We start from the raw sequence: 20,313 nt of genomic DNA, 5'->3' as shown, positions 1-20,313 counted from the left end.
CTGTTACATTGAACTGGGTGAATATGAATGGCAGTAACCTAAACCTATCACTGTTACATTGAACTGGGTGAATATGAATGACAGTAACCTAAACCTATCACTGTTACATTGAACTGGGTGAATATGAATGACAGTAACATAAACCTATCACTGTTACATTGAACTGGGTGAATATGAATGACAGTAACATAAACCTATCACTGTTACATTGAACTGGGTGAATATGAATGACAGTAACCTAAACCTATCACTGTTACATTGAACTGGGTGAATATGAATGACAGTAACCTAAACCTATCACTGTAACATTGAACTGGGTGAATATGAATGACAGTAACCTAAACCTATCACTGTTACATTGAACTGGGTGAATATGAATGGCAGTAACCTAAACCTATCACTGTTACATTGAACTGGGTGAATATGAATGACAGTAACCTAAACCTATCACTGTTACATTGAACTGGGTGAATATGAATGACAGTAACATAAACCTATCACTGTTACATTGAACTGGGTGAATATGAATGACAGTAACCTAAACCTATCACTGTTACATTGAACTGGGTGAATATGAATGACAGTCATCCAATATGCTGTAATAGATATAAAGCCATGCTCATAAATAACAGAAATAGTCCTCCATCTTAAAAATGGCACCGAACAACACTGATTTATAAAACGCACCATGTAAAGTGTTGGTCCCATGTTTCATGAGCTGAAATAAACGATCCCAGAAATGTTTCATACGCACTAAAAATCGTACATTTTGTGCACAATTGTGTTTACATCCCTGTTAGTGAGCATTTCTCCTCTGCCAAAATAATCCTTCCATCTGACAGGTGTGGCATATCAAGAAGCTGATTAAACAGCATGATCATTACACAGGTGCACCTTGTGCTGAGGACAATAAAAAGTCCGTCTAAAATGCACAACACAATGCCAGAGATGTCTCACATTTTGAGAGAGCGTGCAACTGGCATGCTGACTGAAGGAATGTCCAACAGAGCTGTTGCACGAGAATGTAATGTTCATGTCTCTACCTTAAGCCACGTCCAACCTGCTTCACAACCGCAGACCACGTGTAACCACACCAACCCAGGACCTCCACATCCAGCTTCTTCAACTGAGGGATCGTCTGAGACCAGCCACCCGGACAACTCATGAAACTGTGGGTTTTTGCACAACCGAAGAATTTCTGCAGAAACCATCTCAGGGAAGCTCATCTGGGTGCTCGTCGTCCTCACCGGGGTCTTGGCCTGACTGCAGTTCGGCGTCGTTAACAGACTTCCGTGGGCAAACGCTCACCTTCCATGGCCACCTGTACCTTGCGGATAGCAGACAGCGGGTATGGTGTTGTGTGTGAGAGCAGTTTGCTGATGTCAACGTTGTGAACAGAGTGCTGCATGGTGGAGGTGGGGTTATGGTGTGGGCAGGCATAAACTACGGACACCGAAGACAATTGCATTTTATCAATGGCAGTTTGAATGCACAGAGATACCGTGATGAGATCCTGAGGCCCGTTGTCGTGCCATTCATCCGCCGCCATCACCTCATTTTTCAGCTTGATAATGCACAGCCCCATGACGCAAGGATCTGTACACAATTCCTGGAAGCTGAAAATGTCCCAGTTCTTCCATGGCCTGCATACTCAGAAATGTCACCCATTGAGCATGTTTGGGATGCTCTGGATCAACATATACGACAGCGTGTTCCAGTTCCCGCCCATATCCAGCAACTTCACACAAACATTGAAGAGGACTGGGTCAACGTTCCACAGACCACAACATTCATTAGTTGTCTCAACAAGAACATTGATGAATGAAAATGTATTTATGTAAGTTCCAATAATTCTAATGGAAGCTTTTGGAGTTCTAGAATGTTCTGAATCATGTCTGATTCTAAACCAAACAGAAGTTATAGCAGTTAGCATGCTGAGCTAATTCCTATGATCACATATCTAACTACAGTTTCTCTTACTGTCTCAACACCCACCATACAGATAGACTGTACATTAGAATGATGCTGTGTTGTACTCTCAGCAGGGAGGAAGGGAACAGTAGGACTCCTGTCAATTACAGCTAATTTCCCTTTCAGATCAGAGTGTGGGATGCTGCTGAGGCATGGATACTGCACTCAAAAAACACATTCCTTTTCTGCACTGTAGTTACTATACGTAGGGTCTTCTATAGTGTCTATGTAGGGTCCTCTATAGTGTCTCTATAGTGTCTCTGTGTAGATAGCTCTATGTAGGGTCCTCTATAGTGTCTCTATGTAGATAGCTCTATGCGGGATCCTCTATAGTGTCTCTGTGTAGATAGCTCTATGTAGGTTCCTCTATAGTGTCTATGTAGATAGCTTTATGTAGGGTCCTCTATAGTGTCTCTATGTAGATAGCTCTATGCAGGGTCCTATATAGTGTCTCTGTAGATAGCTCTATGTAGGGTCCTCTATAGTGTCTATGTAGATAGCTCTATGTAGGGTCCTCTATAGTGTCTATGTAGATAGCTCTACGTAGGGTCCTATGTAGTCTCTATGTAGATAGCTCTACGTAGGGTCCTCTATGTAGATAGCTCTACGTAGGGTCCTCTATGTAGATAGCTCTACGTAGGGTCCTCTATGTAGATAGCTCTACGTAGGGTCCTCTATGTAGATAGCTATATGTAGGGTCCTCTATAGTCTTTATAGATAGCTCTACATAGGGTCCTCTATAGTGTCTATGTAGATAGCTATATGTAGGGTCCTCTGTAGTCTCTATGTAGATAGCTATATGTAGGGTCCTCTATAGTGTCTATGTAGATAGCTCTATGTAGGGTCCTCTGTAGTCTCTATGTAGATAGCTATATGTAGGGTCCTCTATAGTGTCTATGTAGATAGCTATATGTAGGGTCCTCTGTAGTCTCTATATAGATAGCTCTACGTAGGGTCCTCTGTAGTCTCTATATAGATAGCTCTACGTAGGGTCATCTGTAGTCTCTATTGATAGCTCTATGTAGGGTCCTCTATAGTGTCTCTATAGATAGCTCTATGTAGGGCCCTCTGTAGTCTCTATGTAGATAGCTCTACGCAGGGTCCTCTGTAGTCTCTATGTAGATAGCTCTATGTAGGGTCCTCTATGTAGATAGCTCTATGTAGGGTCCTCTATAGTGTCTCTATGTAGATAGCTCTACGTAGGGTCCTCTGTAGTCTCTATGTAGATAGCTCTACGTAGGGTCCTCTGTAGTCTCTATGTAGATAGCTCTACGTAGGGTCCTCTGTAGTCTCTATGTAGATAGCTCTACGTAGGGTCCTCTGTAGTCTCTATGTAGATAGCTCTACATAGGGTCCTCTGTAGTCTCTATGTAGATAGCTCTACGTAGGGTCCTCTGTAGTCTCTATGTAGATAGCTCTACGTAGGGTCCTCTGTAGTCTCTATGTAGATAGCTCTACGTAGGGTCCTCTGTAGTCTCTATGTAGATAGCTCTACGTAGGGTCCTCTGTAGTCTCTATGTAGATAGCTCTACGTAGGGTCCTCTGTAGTCTCTATGTAGATAGCTCTACGTAGGGTCCTCTGTAGTCTCTATGTAGATAGCTCTACATAGGGTCCTCTGTAGTCTCTATGTAGATAGCTCTACGTAGGGTCCTCTGTAGTCTCTATGTAGATAGCTCTACGTAGGGTCCTCTGTAGTCTTTATGTAGATAGCTCTACGTAGGGTCCTCTGTAGTCTCTATGTAGATAGCTCTATCTACATAGAAGACCCTACGTAGAGCTATGTAGGGTCCTCTATAGTCTATATAGATAGCTCTACGTAGGGTCCTCTATGTAGATAGCTCTATGTAGGGTCCTCTATAGTCTATATAGATAGCTCTACGTAGGGTCCTCTATGTAGATAGCTCTATGTAGGGCCCTCTGTAGTCTCTATAGATAGCTCTATATAGGGTCCTCTATAGTGTCTCTATAGATAGCTCTACGTAGGGTCCTCTATGTAGATAGCTCTATGCAGGGTCCTCTATGTTACCTTTTCCCTCAGTGTGTCGCTCTCCTCCTTGCAGGTGTTGAGTTGTTTCTTCCAGATCTCTACGTTAGCGGAGGACTCTGTTAGCGAGTCTACCAGCCGAGCATTATTGTCCCGTAGAGTCTGGAGTTCTGTCTCCAACTTCTTAGCATTGGTGTTACTGGGGGGAGGAGAGAGAGAGAGAGAGAGAGATGTGGGGAGAAGAGAGAGAGAGAGATGGGGGGAAGAAGAGAGAGATGAGAGGGGGAGAAGAGAGAGAGAGAGATGGGGAGAAGAGAGAGAGATCAGAGGGGGAGAAGAGAGAGAGAGAGATGGGGAGAAGAGAGAGAGAGGGAGAGAGAGAGAGAGAGAAAGGGGGAGAGAGGAGGCGGAGAGTGAGAGGAGGGGAGAGAGCGAAAGGGGAGAGAGCGAAAGGGGAGGGAGGAGAGAGGGGAGAGAGTGAGAGGAGGGGAGAGAGAGTGAAAGGGGAGGAGAGAGAGTGAAAGGGGAGGAGAGAGAGTGAAAGGGGAGGGGGTAGAGAGAGAGGGGGGAGAGAGAGAGATTAATGTTTTCAACACAATTTAGGGTCAAAACCTACCAATGCATATAAAGTCACACGGTTCTTGCTTTGTGCACAGCTATTCCTTTCAGTGTGCATGGCTGTTCCTTTCAGTGTGCATGGCTGTTCCTTTCAGTGTGCATGGCTATTCCTTTCAGTGTGCATGGCTGTTCCTTTCAGTGTGCATGGCTGTTCCTTTCAGTGTGCATGGCTGTTCCTTTCAGTGTGCATGGCTGTTCCTTTCAGTGTGCATGGCTGCTCCTTTCAGTGTGCATGGCTATTCCTTTCAGTGTGCATGGCTGTTCCTTTCAGTGTGCATGGCTGTTCCTTTCAGTGTGCATGGCTGCTCCTTTCAGTGTGCATGGCTGTTCCTTTCAGTGTGCATGGCTGCTCCTTTCAGTGTGCATGGCTGTTCCTTTCAGTGTGCATGGCTGCTCCTTTCAGTGTGCATGGCTGTTCCTTTCAGTGTGCATGGCTGCTCCTTTCAGTGTGCATGGCTGTTCCTTTCAGTGTGCATGGCTGTTCCTTTCAGTGTGCATGGCTGGTTGGTTGGGGTAAATCTAGCTCCATACTAACGAATGCAGACAAACCCGTACCACCGCTTTCTACAACATCATGTGTCAGATCATTCTCTGGCAGTTGGTTTACGTAACACAATCTTTCTTCGCTGCTTTTAGCAGTCTGTAGTCCATGGACTAAGACCTTCCATCTCTCTGCAGCAAGTGGATGTTGTTAGAGATTTGTAAACTACCTGGAAAACCTCAAAGGTGGCCTGCCATTATCACCACCTACTAGGGTCTTTAAAGTCTTTTAAGTTCACCTAAACTCAATGTTCTGTGGGTTCTGTGGGTTCTCCACGTTCTATGATGTGTGTTGAAATGTTTACTGACCTCTGTTCCAAGGTGGTCTTGAGTCTGTTAACTCCCTACCTCTCCTTACCTACCTCTACTCCCTCTCCTTACCTACCTCTATCCCCTCTCCTTACCTACCTCTATCCCTACCCCCTCTCCTTAACTACCTCTATCCCCCCTCTCCTTACCTACCTCTATCCCTACCCCCTCTCCTTAACTACCTCTATCCCCCCTCTCCTTACCTACCTCTATCCCTACCCCCTCTCCTTACCTACCTCTATCCCTACCCCCTCTCCTTACCTACCTCTATCCCTACCCCCTCTCCTTACCTACCTCTATCCCTACCCCCTCTCCTTACCTACCTCTATCCCCCTCTCCTTACCTACCTCTATCCCTACCCCCTCTCCTTACCTACCTCTATCCTCCTCTCCTTACCTACCTCTATCCCTACCCCCTCTCCTTACCTACCTCTATCCCTACCCCCTCTCCTTACCTACCTCTACTCCCTCTCCTTACCTACCTCTACTCCCTCTCCTTACCTACCTCTATCCCCCTCTCCTTACCTACCTCTATCCCTACCCCCTCTCCTTACCTACCTCTATCCCTACCCCCTCTCCTTACCTACCTCTATCCCTACCCCCTCTCCTTAACTCCCTCTATCCCTACCCCCTCTCCTTAACTACCTCTATCCCCCTCTCCTTACCTACCTCTATCCCTACCCCCTCTCCTTACCTACCTCTATCCCTACCCCCTCTCCTTACCTACCTCTATCCCCCTCTCCTTACCTACCTCTATCCCTACCCCCTCTCCTTACCTACCTCTATCCCTACCCCCTCTCCTTACCTACCTCTATCCCTACCCCCTCTCCTTACCTACCTCTATCCCTACCCCCTCTCCTTAAATACCTCTATCCCTACCCCCTCTCCTTAACTACCTCTCCCCCTCCCTCCTTAACTACCTCACCCCCTCCCTCCTTAACTACCTCTCCCCCTCCCTCCTTAACTACCTCTCCCCCTCCCTCCTTAACTACCTCTCCCCCTCCCTCCTTAACTACCTCTCCCCCTCCCTCCTTAACTACCTCTCCCCCTCCCTCCTTAACTACCCCTCCCCCTCCCTCCTTACCTCTGTTCCACAGTGGTCGTGAGTTTGTCATTCTCGCTCATCAGCGCTGCGGTCTCCGGTCCTCCGTGGGAGATCTTCTCATCATCCGTCCCATTGAAACTGGAGGCCTGGTTGGACGAGGGGGTCTCACGACCCGACTCCTGGATGAGGGGGAGGACAAGGAGAATTTATCATGTCAGATACCAGAGGATGATTCTGCTTCATACAGCTGAGTCAGACTCCAGCCATCTGGAGATATAGTAACAGTCAGATAGTAACAGCTAGTTAGTACTGAACAGCTCTGTAACATCATGTAGTTATAGTAACAGCTAGTTAGTACTGAACAGCTCTGTAACATCATGTAGTTATAGTAACAGCTAGTTAGTACTGAACAGCTCTGTAACACCATGTAGTTATAGTAACAGCTAGTTAGTAACAGCTAGTTAGTACTGAACAGCTCTGTAACATCATGTAGTTATGGTAACAGCTAGTTAGTAACAGCTAGTTAGTACTGAACAGCTCTGTAACATCATGTAGTTATAGTAACAGCTAGTTAGTAACAGCTAGTTAGTACTGAACAGCTCTGTAACATCATGTAGTTATAGTAACAGTCAGATAGTAACAGCTAGTTAGTACTGAACAGCTCAGACACCATGTAGTTATAGTAACAGCTAGTTAGTACTGAACAGCTCTGTAACACCATGTAGTTATAGTAACAGTCAGATAGTAACAGCTAGTTAGTACTGAACAGCTCTGTAACATCATGTAGTTATAGTAACAGTCAGATAGTAACAGCTAGTTAGTACTGAACAGCTCAGACACCATGTAGTTATAGTAACAGCTAGTTAGTACTGAACAGCTCTGTAACACCATGTAGTTATAGTAACAGCTAGTTAGTACTGAACAGCTCTGTAACACCATGTAGTTATAGTAACAGCTAGTTAGTAACAGCTAGTTAGTACTGAACAGCTCTGTAACATCATGTAGTTATAGTAACAGCTAGTTAGTACTGAACAGCTCTGTAACACCATGTAGTTATAGTAACAGTCAGATAGTAACAGCTAGTTAGTACTGAACAGCTCTGTAACACCATGCAGTTATAGTAACAGCTAGTTAGTACTGAACAGCTCTGTAACACCATGTAGTTATAGTAACAGCTAGTTAGTACTGAACAGCTCTGTAACACCATGTAGTTATAGTAACAGTCAGATAGTAACAGCTAGTTAGTACTGAACAGCTCTGTAGCACCATGTAGTTATAGTAACAGTCAGATAGTAACAGCTAGTTAGTACTGAACAGCTCTGTAACATCATGTAGTTATAGTAACAGTCAGATAGTAACAACTAGTTAGTACTGAACAGCTCTGTAGCACCATGTAGTTATAGTAACAGCTAGTTAGTACTGAACAGCTCTGTAACATCATGTAGTTATAGTAACAGCTAGTTAGTACTGAACAGCTCTGTAACACCATGTAGTTATAGTAACAGTCAGATAGTAACAGCTAGTTAGTACTGAACAGCTCTGTAGCACCATGTAGTTATAGTAACAGTCAGATAGTAACAGCTAGTTAGTACTGAACAGCTCTGTAACATCATGTAGTTATATTAACAGTCAGATAGTAACAGCTAGTTAGTACTGAACAGCTCTGTAACACCATGTAGTTATAGTAACAGCTAGTTAGTAGTGAACAGCTCTGTAACACCATGTAGTTATAGTAACAGCTAGTTAGTAACAGCTAGTTAGTACTGAACAGCTCTGTAACATCATGTAGTTATAGTAACAGTCAGATAGTAACAGCTAGTTAGTACTGAACAGCTCAGACACCATGTAGTTATAGTAACAGCTAGTTAGTACTGAACAGCTCTGTAACACCATGTAGTTATAGTAACAGCTAGTTAGTACTGAACAGCTCTGTAACACCATGTAGTTATAGTAACAGCTAGTTAGTAACAGCTAGTTAGTACTGAACAGCTCTGTAACATCATGTAGTTATAGTAACAGCTAGTTAGTAACAGCTAGTTAGTACTGAACAGCTCTGTAACACCATGTAGTTATAATAACAGTCAGATAGTAACAGCTAGTTAGTAACAGCTAGTTAGTACTGAACAGCTCTTTAACATCATGTAGTTATAGTAACAGTCAGATAGTAACAACTAGTTAGTACTGAACAGCTCTGTAACACCATGTAGTTATAGTAACAGCTAGTTAGTAACAGCTAGTTAGTACTGAACAGCTCTGTAACATGTAGTTATAGTAACAGCTAGTTAGTACTGAACAGCTCTGTAACACCATGTAGTTATAGTAACAGTCAGATAGTAACAGCTAGTTAGTAACAGCTAGTTAGTACTGAACAGCTCTTTAACATCATGTAGTTATAGTAACAGTCAGATAGTAACAGCTAGTTAGTACTGAACAGCTCTGTAACATCATGTAGTTATAGTAACAGCTAGTTAGTACTGAACAGCTCTGTAACATCATGTAGTTATAGTAACAGTCAGATAGTAACAACTAGTTAGTACTGAACAGCTCTGTAACATCATGTAGTTATAGTAACAGCTAGTTAGTACTGAACAGCTCTGTAACATCATGTAGTTATAGTAACAGTCAGATAGTAACAGCTAGTTAGTACTGAACAGCTCTGTAGCACCATGTAGTTATAGTAACAGTCAGATAGTAACAACTAGTTAGTACTGAACAGCTCTGTAACATCATATAGTTATAGTAACAACTAGTTAGTACTGAACAGCTCTGTAACATCATGTAGTTATAGTAACAGCTAGTTAGTAACAGCTAGTTAGTACTGAACAGCTCTGTAACACCATGTAGTTATAGTAACAGTCAGATAGTAACAACTAGTTAGTACTGAACAGCTCTGTAACACCATGTAGTTATAGTAACAGTCAGATAGTAACAACTAGTTAGTACTGAACAGCTCTGTAACACCATGTAGTTATAGTAACAGCTAGTTAGTACTGAACAGCTCTGTAACACCATGTAGTTATAGTAACAGCTAGTTAGTACTGAACAGCTCTGTAACACCATGTAGTTATAGTAACAGTCAGATAGTAACAGCTAGTTAGTACTGAACAGCTCTGTAACACCATGTAGTTATAGTAACAGTCAGATAGTAACAACTAATTAGTACTGAACAGCTCTGTAACACCATGCAGTTATAGTAACAACTAGTTAGTACTGAACAGCTCTGTAACATCATGTAGTTATAGTAACAGCTAGTTAGTACTGAACAGCTCTGTAACACCATGTAGTTATAGTAACAGTCAGATAGTAACAGCTAGTTAGTACTGAACAGCTCTGAGACACCATGTAGTTATAGTAACAGTCAGATAGTAACAGCTAGTTAGTACTGAACAGCTCTGTAACATCATGTAGTTATAGTAACAGTCAGATAGTAACAGCTAGTTAGTACTGAACAGCTCTGAGACACCATGTAGTTATAGTAACAGTCAGATAGTAACAGCTAGTTAGTACTGAACAGCTCTGTAACACCATGTAGTTATAATAACAGCTAGTTAGTACTGAACAGCTCTGTAACATCATGTAGTTATAGTAACAGTCAGATAGTAACAGCTAGTTAGTACTGAACAGCTCTGTAACACCATGTAGTTATAGTAACAGTCAGATAGTAACAGCTAGTTAGTACTGAACAGCTCTGAGACACCATGTAGTTATAGTAACAGTCAGATAGTAACAGCTAGTTAGTACTGAACAGCTCTGTAACACCATGTAGTTATAATAACAGCTAGTTAGTACTGAACAGCTCTGTAACATCATGTAGTTATAGTAACAGCTAGTTAGTACTGAACAGCTCTGTAACACCATGTAGTTATAGTAACAGTCAGATAGTAACAGCTAGTTAGTACGTACTGAACAGCTCTGTAACACCATGTAGTTATAGTAACAGATAGTTAGTACTGAACAGCTCTGTAACATCATGTAGTTACAGTAACAGCTAGTTAGTACTGAACAGCTCTGTAACACCATGTAGTTATAGTAACAGCTAGTTAGTAACAGCTAGTTAGTACTGAACAGCTCTGTAACATCATGTAGTTATGGTAACAGCTAGTTAGTAACAGCTAGTTAGTACTGAACAGCTCTGTAACACCATGTAGTTATAGTAACAGTCAGATAGTAACAGCTAGTTAGTACTGAACAGCTCAGACATCATGTAGTTATAGTAACAGCTAGTTAGTACTGAACAGCTCTGTAACACCATGTAGTTATAGTAACAGCTAGTTAGTACTGAACAGCTCTGTAACACCATGTAGTTATAGTAACAGCTAGTTAGTAACAGCTAGTTAGTACTGAACAGCTCTGTAACATCATGTAGTTATAGTAACAGCTAGTTAGTACTGAACAGCTCTGTAACACCATGTAGTTATAGTAACAGTCAGATAGTAACAGCTAGTTAGTACTGAACAGCTCTGTAACACCATGTAGTTATAGTAACAGCTAGTTAGTACTGAACAGCTCTGTAACACCATGTAGTTATAGTAACAGCTAGTTAGTACTGAACAGCTCTGTAACATCATGTAGTTATAGTAACAGTCAGATAGTAACAACTAGTTAGTACTGAACAGCTCTGTAGCACCATGTAGTTATAGTAACAGTCAGATAGTAACAGCTAGTTAGTACTGAACAGCTCTGTAACATCATGTAGTTATAGTAACAGTCAGATAGTAACAGCTAGTTAGTACTGAACAGCTCTGTAACACCATGTAGTTATAGTAACAGTCAGATAGTAACAGCTAGTTAGTACTGAACAGCTCTGTAACACCATGTAGTTATAATAACAGTCAGATAGTAACAGCTAGTTAGTAACAGCTAGTTAGTACTGAACAGCTCTTTAACATCATGTAGTTATAGTAACAGTCAGATAGTAACAACTAGTTAGTACTGAACAGCTCTGTAACATCATGTAGTTATAGTAACAGTCAGATAGTAACAGCTAGTTAGTACTGAACAGCTCTGAGACACCATGTAGTTATAGTAACAGTCAGATAGTAACAACTAGTTAGTACTGAACAGCTCTGTAACACCATGTAGTTATAGTAACAGCTAGTTAGTACTGAACAGCTCTGTAACACCATGTAGTTATAGTAACAGTCAGATAGTAACAACTAGTTAGTACTGAACAGCTCTGTAACACCATGTAGTTATAGTAACAGCTAGTTAGTACTGAACAGCTCTGTAACACCATGTAGTTATAGTAACAGCTAGTTAGTACTGAACAGCTCTGTAACACCATGTAGTTATAGTAACAGTCAGATAGTAACAGCTAGTTAGTACTGAACAGCTCTGTAACACCATGTAGTTATAGTAACAGCTAGTTAGTAACAGCTAGTTAGTACTGAACAGCTCTGTAACACCATGTAGTTATAGTAACAGCTAGTTAGTACTGAACAGCTCTGTAACATCATGTAGTTATAGTAACAGTCAGATAGTAACAGCTAGTTAGTACTGAACAGCTCTGTAACACCATGTAGTTATAGTAACAGCTAGTTAGTACTGAACAGCTCTGTAACATCATGTAGTTATAGTAACAGTCAGATAGTAACAACTAGTTAGTACTGAACAGCTCTGTAGCACCATGTAGTTATAGTAACAGTCAGATAGTAACAGCTAGTTAGTACTGAACAGCTCTGTAACACCATGTAGTTATAGTAACAGCTAGTTAGTACTGAACAGCTCTGTAACACCATGTAGTTATAGTAACAGTCAGATAGTAACAGCTAGTTAGTACTGAACAGCTCTGTAACACCATGTAGTTATAGTAACAGCTAGTTAGTACTGAACAGCTCTGAGACACCATGTAGTTATAGTAACAGTCAGATAGTAACAGCTAGTTAGTACTGAACAGCTCTGTAACACCGTGTAGTTATAGTAACAGCTAGTTAGTACTGAACAGCTCTGTAACACCATGTAGTTATAGTAACAGTCAGATAGTAACAGCTAGTTAGTACTGAACAGCTCTGTAACACCATGTAGTTATAGTAACAGTCAGATAGTAACAGCTAGTTAGTACTGAACAGCTCTGTAACACCATGTAGTTATAGTAACAGCTAGTTAGTAACAGCTAGTTAGTACTGAACAGCTCTGTAACACCATGTAGTTATAGTAACAGCTAGTTAGTACTGAACAGCTCTGTAACATCATGTAGTTATAGTAACAGTCAGATAGTAACAGCTAGTTAGTACTGAACAGCTCTGTAACACCATGTAGTTATAGTAACAGCTAGTTAGTACTGAACAGCTCTGTAACATCATGTAGTTATAGTAACAGTCAGATAGTAACAACTAGTTAGTACTGAACAGCTCTGTAGCACCATGTAGTTATAGTAACAGTCAGATAGTAACAGCTAGTTAGTACTGAACAGCTCTGTAACACCATGTAGTTATAGTAACAGCTAGTTAGTACTGAACAGCTCTGTAACACCATGTAGTTATAGTAACAGTCAGATAGTAACAGCTAGTTAGTACTGAACAGCTCTGTAACACCATGTAGTTATAGTAACAGCTAGTTAGTACTGAACAGCTCTGAGACACCATGTAGTTATAGTAACAGTCAGATAGTAACAGCTAGTTAGTACTGAACAGCTCTGTAACACCGTGTAGTTATAGTAACAGCTAGTTAGTACTGAACAGCTCTGTAACACCATGTAGTTATAGTAACAGTCAGATAGTAACAGCTAGTTAGTACTGAACAGCTCTGTAACATCATGTAGTTATAGTAATATATCTTATATCTGAAATGGCACCCTATTCCCTATATAGTGGTACTACTATAGACCAGAGCCCTATTCCCTATATAGTGGTACTACTATAGACCAGAGCCCTATTCCCTATATAGTGGTACTACTTTAGACCAGAGCCCTATTCCCTATATAGTGGCACTACTTTGGACCAGAGCCCTATTCCCTATATAGTGGTACTACTATAGACCAGAGCCCTATTCCCTATATAGTGGTATTACTATAGACCAGAGCCCTATTCCCTATATAGTGGTACTACTATAGACCAGAGCCCTATTCCCTATATAGTGGTACTACTTTAGACCAGAGCCCTATTCCCTATATAGTGGCACTACTTTGGACCAGAGCCCTATTCCCTATATAGTGGCACTACTTTAGACCAGAGCCCTATTCCCTATATAGTGGCACTACTTTAGACCAGAGCCCTATTCCCTATATAGTGGCACTACTTTGAACCAGAGCCCTATTCCCTATATAGTGGTACTACTTTAGACCAGAGCCCTATTCCCTATATAGTGGTACTACTTTAGACCAGAGCCCTATTCCCTATATAGTGGCACTACTTTAGACCAGAGCCCTATTCCCTATATAGTGGTACTACTTTAGACCAGAGCCCTATTCCCTATATAGTGGTACTACTTTAGACCAGAGCCCTATTCCCTATATAGTGCACTACTTTGGACCAGAGCCCAACCCAAGTGAACACTTATTGGAGATTCTGGAGCGCTGGCTGAGACAGTGTTTTCCACCACCATCAACACCCTATTAAGACACTTCATGTTGGTGTTTTCTTTATTTTGGTGGTTACCAATACGTGTCCCAAATGGCTCCCTATTGGCCCTGGTCAGAAGTAGTGTGCCAAATAGGGAATAGGGTGCCACTCGGGATGCAGAAGGTGGTTTGAGAGGTGTTTTTCTAGCCTCTCACCCAGCCAGCCTTAGCCTGCCAGGTCTGCTCAGTACTGTCTGTTACTATTATGTGTCCCAAATGGAACCCTATTCCCCATAGACCCTGGTCTAAAGTAGTGCTCTATATAGGGAATAGGGTTCTGGTTGAAAGTAGTGCTCTATATAGGGAATATGGTGCTATTTAGGACACAGCCATCCTCTCCTCTCTGTGCCATGTGTTGCAAGGGTTTATCAGGTAAACCAGGAATATGTTAATGAACACAACCATCTCGGTTAACCCAGAACTAAAGTCTCACGTAATTGGTCAGCTGCTCGATTAATTTCTGGGTCCATAGCCGAGGGGATTAAGAGATGCTAGAACGACGAGCTCCATCGTCTCTCAACAAATGATGGGTCGAATGTCCCCTTCAGAAATGTGAAAGATGCTAACCCGTGTCCAAATCGGGATTTGTCCAAATAACCAGCAATGGAAAAACTCAAAACACAGGAACTACTGCTGCTTGTTAGCCCACTCATTCCCATTCCTTCCCCACAGATTCTACAAGGTACCAGTTATGTTGACGTAGCTCTGTCCAAGAGAGATTATAAATCCAAAAAACAATCAACTACTGGTTAATTAATGAAGATATTATCATTACAGTCCAGTAGAGCACATATTAAATAATGATCTATGCAAATTAAAAAGCCTATTCAACGGTATCTAATAAATGGAGAGTAATAGACAGTAATAGAGTCTAGTTTCCTCTGAATAGGAATGTGATTAAACGATCTGATGTCTGACCAAATGAAGAGAACACATGCTACGGTTGTCATGGGTTCTGGTCAAAAGTAGTGTACTACATTGTGGATAGGGTTCCATTTGGGCCTCAAATCAATACATCCAGAGAGTTTAGGGGCTTAAATAGGAGCGCACACAGTCAGAATACTAATGAGATGACATGTTAGAATAGAACTGACAGTCAGAATACTAATGAGATGACATGTTAGAATAGAACAGACAGTCAGAATACTAATGACATGTTAGAATAGAACTGGCAGTCAGAATACTAATGAGATGACATGTTAGAATAGAACAGACAGTCAGAATACTAATGAGATGACATGTTAGAATAGAACTGACAGTCAGAATACTAATGACATGTTAGAATAGAACTGGCAGTCAGAATACTAATGAGATGACATGTTAGAATAGAACTGACAGTCAGAATACTAATGAGATGACATGTTAGAATAGAACTGGCAGTCAGAATACTAATGACATGTTAGAATAGAACTGGCAGTCAGAATACTAATGAGATGACATGTTAGAATAGAACAGACAGTCAGAATACTAATGACATGTTAGAATAGAACTGGCAGTCAGAATACTAATGAGATGACATGTTAGAATAGAACAGACAGTCAGAATACTAATGAGATGACATGTTAGAATAGAACTGACAGTCAGAATACTAATGACATGTTAGAATAGAACTGGCAGTCAGAATACTAATGAGATGACATGTTAGAATAGAACTGACAGTCAGAATACTAATGAGATGACATGTTAGAATAGAACTGGCAGTCAGAATACTAATGAGATGACATGTTAGAATAGAACTGGCAGTCAGAATACTAATGAGATGTTAGAATAGAACTGACAGTCAGAATACTAATGAGATGACATGTTAGAATAGAACTGACAGTCAGAATACTAATGACATGTTAGAATAGAACTGGCAGTCAGAATACTAATGAGATGACATGTTAGAATAGAACTGACAGTCAGAATACTAATGAGATGACATGTTAGAATAGAACAGACAGTCAGAATACTAATGAGATGACATGTTAGAATAGAACTGACAGTCAGAATACTAATGACATGTTAGAATAGAACTGGCAGTCAGAATACTAATGAGATGACATGTTAGAATAGAACTGACAGTCAGAATACTAATGAGATGACATGTTAGAATAGAACTGGCAGTCAGAATACTAATGAGATGACATGTTAGAATAGAACTGGCAGTCAGAATACTAATGAGATGTTAGAATAGAACTGACAGTCAGAATACTAATGAGATGACATGTTAGAATAGAACTGGCAGTCAGAATACTAATGAGATGACATGTTAGAATAGAACTGACAGTCAGAATACTAATGAGATGACATGTTAGAATAGAACTGACAGTCAGAATACTAATGAGATGACATGTTAGAATAGAACTGACAGTCAGAATACTAATGAGATGACATGTTAGAATAGAACTGACAGTCAGAATACTAATGAGATGACATGTTAGAATAGAACTGACAGTCAGAATACTAATGAGATGACATGTTAGAATACTAATGAGATGACATGTTAGAATAGAACTGACAGTCAGAATACTAATGAGATGACATGTTAGAATAGAACTGGCAGTCAGAATACTAATGAGATGACATGTTAGAATACTAATGAGATGACATGTTAGAATAGAACTGACAGTCAGAATACTAATGAGATGACATGTTAGAATAGAACTGACAGTCAGAATACTAATGAGATGACATGTTAGAATAGAACTGACAGTCAGAATACTAATGAGATGACATGTTAGAATAGAACAGACAGTCAGAATACTAATGAGATGACATGTTAGAATAGAACAGACAGTCAGAATACTAATGAGATGACATGTTAGAATAGAACAGACAGTCAGAATACTAATGAGATGACATGTTAGAATAGAACAGACAGTCAGAATACTAATGAGATGACATGTTAGAATAGAACTGACAGTCAGAATACTAATGAGATGACATGTTAGAATAGAACTGACAGTCAGAATACTAAATGAGATGACATGTTAGAATATATCTGTCAGAATACTAATGAGATGTTAGAATAGAACTGACAGTCAGAATACTAATGAGATAACATGTTAGAACAGAACAGACAGTCAGAATACTAATGAGATTACATGTTAGAATAGAACTGACAGTCAGAATACTAATGAGATGACATGTTAGAATAGAACTGACAGTCAGAATACTAATGAGATGACATGTTAGAATAGAACAGACAGTCAGAATACTAATGAGATTACATGTTAGAATAGAACTGACAGTCAGAATACTAATGAGATGACATGTTAGAATAGAACTGACAGTCAGAATACTAATGAGATGTTAGAATAGAACAGACAGTCAGAATACTAATGAGATGTTAGAATAGAACTGGCAGTCAGAATACTAATGAGATGACATGTTAGAATAGAACAGTCAGAATACTAATGAGATGACATGTTAGAATAGAACTGACAGTCAGAATACTAATGAGATGACATGTTAGAATAGAACAGTCAGAATACTAATGAGATGACATGTTAGAATACAACTGGCAGTCAGAATACTAATGAGATGTTAGAATAGAACTGACAGTCAGAATACTAATGAGATGACATGTTAGAATAGAACTGGCAGTCAGAATACTAATGACATGTTAGAATAGAACTGACAGTCAGAATACTAATGAGATGTTAGAATAGAACTGACAGTCAGAATACTAATGAGATGACATGTTAGAATAGAACTGGCAGTCAGAATACTAATGACATGTTAGAATAGAACTGACAGTCAGAATACTAATGACATGTTAGAATAGAACAGTCAGAATACTAATGAGATGTTAGAATAGAACAGACAGAATACTGATGACATGTTAGAATAGAACAGTCAGAATACTAACGACATGTTAGAATAGAACAGACAGTCAGAATACTAATGAGATGTTAGAATAGAACAGTCAGAATACTGTCCTCGGGCTGTTGATGAGAATGTAACACATCCAGCAGACTTGTTACAGCTCTGACCCGTCACATTACAGCCTCTCTCCCTCCCAGGGTAGATTATGTGTCTGTTTGGTGGCTGGCAGATGATAAGTGACTCCCTGTCACCTTTGACCTCCACACCCCAAGTATCACTTTACTACATCTAGTCACTCATTACTGAGTGTGTGTATGTACAGTTGAAGTCAGAAGTTTACATAGACCTTAGCCAAATACATTTAAACTCAGTTTTTCACAATTCCTGACATTTCATCCGAGTAAAAAATCCCTGCTTTAGGTCAGTTAGGATCACCACTTTATTTTAAGAATTTGAAATGTCAGAATAACAGTAGAGCTAATGATTTATTTAAGCTTTTATGTCTAACATTACATTCCCAGTGGGTCAGAAGTTTACATACACTCAATTAGTATTTGGTGGCATTGCCTTTAAATTGTTTAACTTGGGTCAAACGTTTCGGGTAGCCTTGCACAAGCTTCCCACAATAAGTTGGGTGAATTTTGGCCCATTCCTCCTGACAGAGCTGGTGTAACTGAGTCAGGTTTGTAGGCCTCCTTGCTCACACACGCTTTTTCAGTTCTGCCCACAAATCTTCTATGGGACTGAGGTCAGGGCTTTGTGATGGCCACTCCAATACCTTCACTTTGTTGTCCTTAAGCCATTTTGCCACAACTTTGGAAGTATGCTTGGGGTCATTGTCCATTTGGAAGACCCATTTGCGACCAAGCTTTAACTTCCTGACTGATGTCTTGAGATGTTGCTTCAATATATCCACATAATTTTCCTGCCTCATGATGCCATCTATTTTGTGAAGTGCACCAGTCCCTCCTGCAGCAAAGCTCCCCCACAACATGATGCTGCCCCCCCCTGGGCTTCACGGTTGGGATGGTGTTCTTCGGCTTGCAAGCCTCCCCCTTGTTCCTCCAAACATAACGATGGTCATTATGGCCAAACAGTTCTATTTTTTTTTCATCGGACCAGAGGACATTTCTCCAAGAAGTACAATCTTTATCCCCATGTGCAGTTTCAAACCGTAGTCTGGCTTTTTTATGGCGGTTTTAGAGCAGTGGCTTCTTCCTTGCTGAGCGGCCTTTCAGGTTATGTCGACTCGTTTTACTGTGGATATAGATACTTTTGTACCTGTTTCCTCTAGCATCTTCACAAGGTCCTTTGCTGTTGTTCTGGGATTAATTTGCACTTTTCGCACCAAAGTACATTCATCTCTAGGAGACAGAATGCGTCTCCTTCCTGAGCGGTATGACGGCTGCGTGGTCCCGCGCGTACTATTGTTTGTACAGATGAACGTGAACCAGACTTGTGGAGGTCTATGATGTCAAGCAAAGAGGCACTGAGTTTGAAGGTAGGCCTTGAAATACATCCACAGGTACACCTCCAATTGACTCAAATGATGTCAATTAGCCTATCAGAAGCTTCTAAAGCCATGACATCATTTTCTGGAATTTTCCAAGCGGTTTAAAGGGATAGTCAACTTGGTGTATGTAAACTTCTGACCCACTGGAATTGTGATACAGTGAATTACAAGTGACATAATCTCTCTGTAAACAATTGTTGAAAAAATTGCTTGTGTCATGCACAAAGTAGATGTCCTAACCGACTTGTCAAAACTATAGTTTGTTAACAAGAAATTTGTGGAGTGGTTGAAAAACGAGTTTTAGTGACTCCAACCTAAGTGTATGTAAACTTCCCACTTCAACTGTATGTGTGTGCGCATGCATGTGTGCTACTGACCGCGTGTGTGTGTGCAATTCACCGCTTCTTCACATGTTATTATGGGTGTGTGTGTGTGTGACCATGTGTCTGTGTGCGTGCCTCTGTGTGTGTGCGCGTATGTTACCTGGGAATTGTTACTCGATGTCTCCATCTTCTCCTGTGACTTGTCCCTGGCTAGCTTCGCTGCTTCCTTCACTTCCTGGAACTTCTCAGCAAACTGAAACAAGATGAGAAAAATAAACAAGGAAAAAGATTGATTAATACAAAGTTCAAATTAAAATATAAAAACACATCACTGGATACAAGCGATGTGTGTGTCGCTTAATGATGATGTAATCACATGTCCCAAATGGAACCTGATCAAAAGTAGTGCACCATTGGCTCTATAGGCCTTAGTCAAAAGTAGTGCACCATTGGCCCTATAGGCTTTAGTCAAAAGTAGTGCACCATTGTCCTATAGGCCTTAGTCAAAAGTAGTGCACCATTGTCCTATAGGCCTTAGTCAAAAGTAGTGCACCATTGTCCTATAGGCTTTAGTCAAAAGTAGTGCACCATTGGCCCTATAGGCTTTAGTCAAAAGTAGTGCACCATTGGCCCTATAGGCTT

The 20,313-nt window shown here is 40.8% G+C and overlaps 1 protein-coding gene across 2 annotated transcripts in view; it reads right to left on the bottom strand.

The window, feature by feature from the left end:
• The window catches only part of LOC129834853 (homer protein homolog 2-like), a 72,587-nt gene that overhangs the window by 21,646 nt on the left and 30,628 nt on the right, over positions 1–20,313 (bottom strand). For both annotated transcript variants that reach the window (XM_055900180.1, XM_055900181.1), the window contains exons 3-5: positions 19,832–19,924; positions 6,507–6,646; positions 3,999–4,155 (exon numbers count right to left, since the gene is read on the bottom strand). In XM_055900180.1, coding sequence (XP_055756155.1) covers positions 3,999–4,155; positions 6,507–6,646; positions 19,832–19,924 — 390 coding nt within the window. The remainder of the gene's footprint in view (positions 1–3,998; positions 4,156–6,506; positions 6,647–19,831; positions 19,925–20,313) is intronic.

Source organism: Salvelinus fontinalis, chromosome 35 (genome assembly GCF_029448725.1).
Source record: "Salvelinus fontinalis isolate EN_2023a chromosome 35, ASM2944872v1, whole genome shotgun sequence".
NCBI lineage: Eukaryota > Metazoa > Chordata > Actinopteri > Salmoniformes > Salmonidae > Salvelinus > Salvelinus fontinalis.
This window is presented reverse-complemented; position numbering and strand designations above follow the sequence as displayed.